A 9,222-nucleotide genomic window follows, 5' to 3' on the forward strand; every position below is an offset into this window, starting at 1 on the left:
GTTAGCTTAGGTGGCAGCGATTAGTTCATTAGCACGAAATGTAATGTTCATGTTTACGTGAGTATGCGGATGCATTAATAAAATTGGTTGGCAAGCAAGTATACCAATTACAATTTCACTCTCCTTGAAGAAATCAATCTATTACACTCCACAAGTTCTCGGGCAGATTTGTGAACACAACATTTTAAATCACATTAAATCAGGACGTTTTGCAGAAATGTTTCGCATTTTAGAAAGCAAATGTTGATGTAAAATGTGAACGCATTAATCTAAACTTTCCAGATGTTGATTCTCTCACAGCATTTGCAAAATATATTTCCAATTAGAAACTGCGTAAGGTAACTGTACGCACGAGATGTTAAACTGCGGAGGTAACATTCCACTCTGAGAGGGATAAAAAGAACGCTCCAAAGTCAACCTAGCGCTTAGAACACACTTCCTGGATTGTGTCCAAATCAAGTCAGACCCAACTCTAGTTCTACTATTTAGAAACGAATGGAACAATTTACTTAAAATAGTTTTCTGCGTATCGCTTTCATCTAGACGTTGCACAATGCTTTGGGAGAGTTGTTTTACATTAAATGCGCTCATTCATCATTTTGACAGACTTTTAAGTGACTGATAGTTCCTTTTTTTTCAAACTTTAACTATATAGACTATTATTCGTGAAAATAATTGTTAAGGTAGACGGAATGTGGCATCCAATGATTCTACTAAGTACGGTTTGTATCATAAGAGTATCGTGCGATCCATTTCACAATTTGAGAGTTACTAATGACCCCAAGTGTAATTGAACTGGAGATACGAAGATGTTCACTACCACCAGCATCAGGACTGAAGCTCCCTCGTGGTTAAATGAACTTTAGAGGCTTAGCTCCACGAAACACCACTTGTGGAGGTGATAACCGACCAATCACCATTGTGGTCTACTTCACTGTAACTTCGCCTTTATCCAATGGGAAGTGTACATGGGCGGGAACTGCAGAATTGGCAGACAGAGGCAACATAACGCCGAATCGAATTCGTCCTTTCACAACGATTTGCCCCAAATGTTATCTCTCTGTGAATTTATTATTCTCAATCTACTTCACACTCTGCCTCCGAAACCTGTTTTGTAAAAGCCCTCACAGGATTACAGAATGAATAGTGAGGCCAGTCGGAAGGATAATCCCCTTACATTTGCAACACTCCGGATCGATTCTCAATTACATTAACAGCCGTGACACTTTCGCTTGGCACAAGATAATAAATGATTCTGTCATGGAGAAAGGGGCTTCTTTTGGATTATTTCGGTGTTGTATGTTATTCGCAGTAATCCCAATACTCTTTCCCTACCACTGTCAAGGAAATTGGATGTAAGTAAACCTCGATCATTGAAAAAGAGTCGTGTGTTTGGTTGTGATACTGTTTATTTAATAGTGATGTGTGTTTCTATATACTCACAACAGGTGGTTAGGATCCACAGCCAGTGGAATCACCGAGAAGATGGGGTGTCTAGGTTTGCCACTTTCAAACAAACAGAAAGATCTGTGTAAAAGAAAGCCCAATCTTTTGCCGACTATTAAAGAAGGGGCACGCATTGGTATTTATGAATGCCAGAATCAGTTTAAACACGAGAGATGGAACTGCTCAATTACAAATGATTACTCTGTCTTTGGCTACGAGCTAACCAGTGGTGAGTCAACTGTACAACTAAATATATACGCCTGGATTTGAGATCAGTGTTCAATATTTCAGACAGTTAAGTGGAAGAGCAAGAAATCGTTGGTTTTGGTTATTAAGTGGAAACAAACCACGTGGGACTAATGTTTACACAAGTGAAACTACAATATTTCTGTTATCGTTTATTTATTCCGTACAGTCGGTTTAATGTTGAATAAAGCAGCTGCTAAGTACTTCCTTTAGTTTTAAATCAAACCTTGGTCGTAATTGTATTTAACAATACTCATGGTAGTGTATTAACTGCCTCGTGAAACATCAAATAAGTAATTTTGCACAGCGACCAGCTGCTATTGGCTGCGGTATGCCTGTCGCTTGATCAAGAATGTTCCCATGTGGTTTCTGTTAAATTTCTCAACAAGCGTTTTAACCCTGATCAAATGTCCGTATTTTGATGCTAAACGCTTCAGAACATGAAAAACTGTAAAGAATCTGAAGAAAGTTAAATATATTTAGATGAAAATTAGCAGCATTGCAGCAGCAAAAAATTTAAATTTTAAACCATAAACCTAAATACATTATTCAACAAATATCGTAACGTTTTATTCATAGTTAATTTATATTTTATTACAAAATACAATTACCTAATTACAATTTAACGTTATTAATGCCTTATTTCCGTTTGAAACATTGCGGTCGATTATAAATAACTTGCACAAAGTGTAATGTATGGTGATTATTATTGAGAACCGTGGCCTGTAAGGCAATCCAACTTATTCGGATACACAATAAGTCGCTCAAACTCTTTTACGAAGTCGCTAGGTTACATCCAGAGGAAAAAGGCTGCTGTTCACGTCAGTCCTAATCTTCTGAAAGGCTGCATTTCTGGTTCAGTGCACAGCCCGAAGCTGGGGAACAGAGAATAATGAATTCAGGTGAAGTGTTTGATCCGTATCATTCTCCAGCATTGTCTACACAGTGTAGACAGGAAGTCACCCGACCATATTTCAGCGAACTGGAAATGAAGATCTGTCGGCTCTTTCAGTAGATGCCGCCTACTTGTTCTCCTAAACCTTTCAAAATGTAAACCAGGGCCATCAAACAAACCGATAAGAATTTATCATTTGTTAAATATTCATTCAGGAAAACACAGTAACCTACTCACCCGACACGTGTAATATGCCTTTGCTCCACTGAGTTTATTAGCTCCCGCCAATGGGTTCCAAACTCGCATCAGGCAGGGGCGCAATTCGGGCGGTAATCGGCCGAAATTTGGGGTCGCCGTGACCTGAGAGAAACTGGTCCCTTTTGTCTTCCTCAGGTACGAAGGAAAGTGCCTTCATCCTGGCGGTGATGGCGGCGGGACTGGTGCACTCGGTGACCCGAGCGTGCAGCGCCGGCAACCTGACCGAGTGTTCGTGTGACAGGAGCCGGCAGAGCGGGGGATCCGCCGATGAGGGCTGGCACTGGGGCGGCTGTTCCGACGACATCCAGTACGGCCTGGCGTTCAGCAGGAAATTCATCCACTCGAGCGAGAAACCCTCGAGCCCCGATCTCGCAGGAGAGAAGGAAGCTCGGGAAACCATGATCCTGCATAACTCCGAGGCTGGCCGCCAGGTAGGGGAGGGGAGGGGAGGGGAGGAGGGTAGGGACAGGGAGTAAGGTAACGGATGGGACAGGAGAGGTGAAGGAGGGGTAGAGGTCAGGGAGTAAGGTAACAGAGGGGAGGGGAGGGGAGGGGAGGTCAGGCTCGCCAGGACTGACTTCAACAGCGGGGCCCGCAGACTTCCCGTTGGGGAATGAAAAACTCAGAGGGAAGGAACATTATTATCTGATGAAGGATTATTGGTAACAAACGTTGGAATTTAAATTGTTACCACCTGTCTTGTGGTGGCACCTTTTCACAGTTGATGGAATGCTTCTGAAGCCAACACTGAAAATGCTCAAGAAACTCATGAGGTCTGACAGCATCTGTGGAGAGAGAAACAGTTAACATTTTGAGTTCTGTTTGACTTAGAGTCACACAGCATGGAAATAGACTCTCGGTCCAACTCGTCCACGCCGACCATGTTCCCAAACTAAACTAGTCGCATTTGTCTGTGTTTGCCCATATCCCTCCAAACCATTCCTATTGATGTACTCATCCAAATGTCTCTTAAACGTTGTAATTGTACCTGTATCTACCACTTCCTCTGGCAGTTCACACGAACCACTTTCTGTGTGAAGAGGTTGCCCTTTCACATCCTTCTTAAAATTTTCTCTCACCTTAAAAAATATGGCCCTTAGTTTTGAACTCTCCCATCCACCTTCGGGATAAGACCTTTGCTATTTATCTTATCCATGCCTGTCATGGTTTTATAAACCCCTATAAGGTCACCCCTCAACTTCCTACGCTCCGGTGAAAAAAAAGTCACAGCCCTTTTTTTTATAACTTAAACCTTCCATTTCCAGCAATATCCTGGTAAATCTTTCCTGAACCCTCTCCAACTTAAGAATATCCTTCCTATGACAGGATGACCAGGACTGCAAATAGTACTTCAGAAGAGGCCTCACCAACGTCCTTCTTCAGAACTGTATCCTGTGTTTGTTTCAGATTTACAACATCTGCAGGATTTGCTTTTATTGGAGTACTTTTGAAATATTGGATAATGCAACAAACCTGTGCACAGCAAGCTCCCACAAAAAAGTTAGTTTTTGTGATGTCAATTTGAGTTAAGTAATGTGTTGGACAAGGATAACTTGCCTGTCTTTTAAATTAGTGCCATGACATCCTTTATATGCATCTGACCAGGCATACAGAGCTTCTGTTTAATATGCCATCTGAAAATTGGCACCATAAACAATGGCACTCTCAATACAAGATTAGATTATGCACCTAGATGTTAGTACTCAAGTCTCTTGGCCAGGGCTAGAACTAACCAGCTTTTCCCGCTGGAGGAATTCCACCAGCAATGTGGATTTGGTGCATTCAACAATGTTTCTTTATTTTAGGAGTACTTTCTTTGTGGCTTTCAATCAAGGCTAAAGAGCTGTACCTGTTCTTTTAAATGGACTTTACCCATCAAATGCAAATTAACCTGGCACTTGCCATGACGGGAATATACCACTGATGCAGTGCTCACTCCTTCCAGGTTCCAATAATCTATTGGTAGCTAAACTAATATTTAGAGATAATATTCTCATCTCCATTCACCAAACTGCCTTGAGTGGGACTGCATCGCTTCACAACTAAATCAGAGGCTCAATCCAAATTCATGCTATAGTTAGATTAATTTGAATGGGTTTACTAGGCTACCATAACATCTGGATATTATAATTATATTTGAATGTTACAAGCATCATTCAGAGAGTATTAGCAGCTTGGGTTATGTGAAACATTATCCTAATAGATATCTACAAGTTATATTGTAAACAAAGTAATGTAGCATGAAACTGGTAGGACTGAATGTGTTGAAACTTTAAAATTGCATTGTTACTCCTCATGAAACTCAGACAAGAATTTCAAAATTCGAATTCAGTTTGATCAGTCTGTCTTAGGCAATGCATGTTCAAAATATGTATTGAATAGTTTCACATTGATTCCTCAATATCAACAATGCATTACTGTCTTCATAATTCTATACAATATTTTGACTTCACTAACAATCAATCTCTGGTTAATATTTACTAGATAATATTCAGAAATCTTACATGTTAATTTAGTTATAGACATGTGATCTGTCTTATTCATGCATTAAATTTTAATTAAATTTATTTAATCAACAATTCTATTAACATAACTTGGAATATACTGTTTAGTGAAGTTAATGATACTTTTGCACTAACCTGAAACAGTATAAGTTACCTAAAGCTTGTGTAACTGGGCTCTAACTCCTGAGCAACCATGGATATATTTACATTATTAATAACAAAGTACAAATCATTGTTGATTAGCATTGATCCCACAGTTAAAATGTAAATTCAACTGCAATCCAAATTCAGGGTCTAGTTGGGCATTGATGCCATGGGATTGACATTTCCTGATAGTTTGGACTAATTTTACTGGAAATGTATAAAATCATGTTAGGTGATCCTTCAAAAGAACAACAAGGAAATCTCAGAGGAACAGCAATAATATTGAAGTCTTATAATAATGGCATTTATAAAATGGCAATTTTATGGTTTACACTCCTGCAACTTTAGAGTTGATGTATGGCTGAAGTCTTTCAATTGCAATAAATTTATATGTAATTAAAGCTAAAGGAAGCATCTAGAAGGCAATTTCACAAACGCTGGGTGTGGATTGTGTATAATATAAATCCAGATTAGTGAAATGTCACACTTTACAATTTTATCACACTTTTCAATGTTAGACATCAGAGGCTCCCCTCCCCGCTCATGGTTTAAATGTAACAATTCGGAGATGGTGCTCTGAGCACGTCAAAGAACAAACAAGATGTGTTACTTTGTGGTGAAGCAGCGAGGCATAGTTAATAGTATAACTCTAGTGACTCCTATGTTTGGACATCAGCAGTTACTGTGTTAGCACAGAATTAAAGTATGAACAACCAATGACTTTTTTCGAAAGATTCAAATGGCTAATGTATCGTTATTTTGGCTCCAACAGGCAGTGTCCAAGTTGCTGTCTGTGAACTGCCGTTGTCATGGAGTTTCTGGCTCATGTGCTGTGAAGACTTGTTGGAAGACCATGTCATCCTTCGACAAAATCGGTCAATTTCTGAAAGAGAAATACGAGCACAGCGTCCAGATCTTGGACAGATCAAAGAAAAAAGTGCGTCGCAAAGATAAGGTGCAGCGTAAAGTGCCTGTGAACAGGGACGATCTAGTGCATATTAAAAAGTCACCAAATTATTGTGTGGAGGATAAGAAGCTTGGGATCCATGGGACTCGGGGAAGGCAATGCAACCGCACCTCACCAGCCGCTGATGGTTGCAACTTGCTGTGCTGTGGCCGGGGATATAACACACATGTAGTCCGGCACGTGGAACGGTGTGACTGTAAGTTTGTGTGGTGTTGCTACGTGCGCTGTCGGAGATGTGAAACCATGACTGATGTGCACACCTGCAAATAGCTGCGAAATGCAAAACAAGGATAGTTCAGAAAGGTTTCGGGACAAAGGAGCGTATATTCAGAGTCTGGCGATATTATTAACTTTTAATGAGCAGTTGACACATTACAACACCGAGGAAGCATTATTACAAGGAATCCAAACATGAGTGGACAGCACATTCAGTTCAGAAGAAAATATGTCCACTATCCTATTATCTGTAACGGTGAACTCAGCAAACATCAAGGCCCAAAAAATGAGTTCATTTTGTTTGCAGTGACCGTATAAAATCATGTTAGGTGATCCTTCAAAAGAACAACAAGGAAATCTCAGAGGAACAGCAATAATATTGAAGTCTTATAATAATGGCATTTATAACAGTTTAAATAACGTAAAATAGAAATGCTAACATTCCATAATGAACATCTGAAAACTTTGTATTTTGTTAGGTGTCAATATAAACTGGTTGTACTGAATTTGTTCGAGGATTTTAAAAAGGATTAAAAATTCCAAGAAGCTTGCATTGCCTGCAAGCCATGGCATTATATTTACCTCTGGAGGATAAAATCTTCCAAATTGTTGTCTGTTCAGAGTTGGAAATGAAAACATGACATTTACTCAGTGATGACACTGTATTTCAGTTGCATGGCAACTGTGTATCAAAAGTTATGTTACTTACAAAGTAAAAATTTAACTTGCTATGCTGAGTTCTAAAAGAATAGCATTTCATACTTTTTAAAAAATATATGTACAGAGAACTTTAGTTTTGGATAACAAACATACTAACAGCTTATCTGTAAATATTGTTTAACTTATGCAAATCATGTATAAAAGTATCAACCATTCTGTAAAATATGTAGATTGGCACTAATCTTGTTCAACTTGCTCAATATATATAAAGAAGTGCTGAGTGAATTGGTAGCATTTCAAACTTGTCTATCTTTCATTTAGTTTTCTGCAGATTATTATAAATGGCAGTATTGGTTTCAATGATTCTGGTATATTGATTTATCTTGCAGGAGGTGTTTTGAGAACTGGAAGACAATAAATAATTTTTTTGGAACAAATGCATTAACTTTTTAAGTTACTTGGAACTAGAACTGTATGTAACATTTACCCAACTTCTCTTAAAGCTCAAGTTTGTGTGGGGTAGTGATTTGTGAAAAATGACAAGCTAACGAAAAATACCACGAGTCCATTTTTTTAAATAAAGAATTTCAGTTAAATCATGACCGGGGGTTAAAAGTCTTGGCCTGTTTTATACAGTCTGATGTAAAGATGAAAAATAACAAGTAATCTACTGAGAATTAAACAATTTGACATTTGTCTTGGTAGAAATTAATTTTCGAACTGAACTTTAGCAGTTACTTGACTTTTAATTTGCATAATATTTTTGATGCATTATGACAGCATAATGATTTGAAGTCTATATATTGCATAGTGCATAAGGCAGAAAGTAATGGAAGTAAGGAAACAAAAGCTTGCACTCAAGATCTTGCGATCCACTTATGTATTTTAGGTTGTAGTTCAGTTGTAAATAGTTCTATTCATCCTTCATTATACTGCTTCAGTTTTGCAACTGTCCATTCTGTGTCTTCACAGAATCTCAGAATTGTTACAGTGTCGAAAGCAGGCCATTTGGTCCATTGTCTGCAGCAGCTTTTGGAATATTTTGATTTGTTGCTAATATCCTGCCTTTTTGTTTGCACATTATCTCTACTTAAATGTTCGTCATTGCTGTCTTCAAAACCTTAATTGAACCTGCCTTCACCAGGCTTCCAGGCAGTGCATGCCATATCCTAACGACTCATGGTGTGATTTTTTTTTTCTCACCTTACATTTGCTTCTTTTGCAAAACACTTTAGTCTTGTAACCACTAACTCTCAATCCTTGTGAGTGAGAATAGTTTCTCCCCATCTATACTGTCCAGGCTGAGCCTGATTAAATGGAATTAAAACCACTTAAAGACAACATTACAATATATGAAAGTAATTAAATAAATGAGAGTTGAAGATCATGCTATTATTCAGGTAATAGCTTTATTTCTGACTGAACAGAAAGAACAATTGCAATTGGTAAAGCTTCATTTTAACTTAGAATGGATGAATTTCGGACAAATCCTAAAAGGATACAATAAGAACATTAGAAACAGAAGTACAGGCAGGCCATTCAGCCCCTTGAGTCCATTTACCATTCAGTAAGATCACAACTAACCTGCTTCAGTACAATTTTCCTGAAGTATTCCTTGATGTTTTGAAATGTAGAAATCTATCAATCTCATTCTAAAATAATAAATGAGTCTCAGGCCTCTGGGTCAGAGAATTTAAAAGATTCACCACTTTCTGAGGATGAAGAAGCACCTCTTCATCTCCATCTTAAATTTCCTGACTCCTAATCTGACACTATGACCCCTGCTTCTACACTCACCAGCGAGCATTGTACCTTGTAAAAATGTTGTAAATTTCACTGGGATTAAGTTTTCATTCTTGCAACTCTAAATATAGGCCCACTTTCTT

General features: G+C 38.5%; 1 protein-coding gene across 1 annotated transcript; it reads left to right on the plus strand.

Annotated features, from left to right (window-relative positions):
• Positions 1–977: 977 nt before the first annotated feature.
• On the plus strand, positions 978–7,868 carry wnt16 (wingless-type MMTV integration site family, member 16). The gene is made up of 4 exons (XM_072551542.1): positions 978–1,355; positions 1,449–1,675; positions 2,981–3,276; positions 6,266–7,868. Exons 1-4 carry the CDS (start codon positions 1,261–1,263, stop codon positions 6,728–6,730), a joined length of 1,083 nt encoding a protein of 360 aa, XP_072407643.1. The 5' UTR covers positions 978–1,260; the 3' UTR covers positions 6,731–7,868.
• The last annotated feature ends 1,354 nt before the right edge of the window (positions 7,869–9,222 follow it).

This window comes from Chiloscyllium punctatum, chromosome 32 (genome assembly GCF_047496795.1).
Source record: "Chiloscyllium punctatum isolate Juve2018m chromosome 32, sChiPun1.3, whole genome shotgun sequence".
NCBI lineage: Eukaryota > Metazoa > Chordata > Chondrichthyes > Orectolobiformes > Hemiscylliidae > Chiloscyllium > Chiloscyllium punctatum.

Coding starts and splice junctions, on each gene's coding strand:
- wnt16 (XM_072551542.1), top strand. CDS start 1,261: ATGGAGAAAGGGGCTTCTTTTGGATTATTTCGGTGTTGTATGTTATTC. Junction 1,676..2,980: donor TGGCTACGAGCTAACCAGTG/GTGAGTCAACTG, acceptor TGTCTTCCTCAG/GTACGAAGGAAAGTGCCTTC. Junction 3,277..6,265: donor ACTCCGAGGCTGGCCGCCAG/GTAGGGGAGGGG, acceptor TGGCTCCAACAG/GCAGTGTCCAAGTTGCTGTC.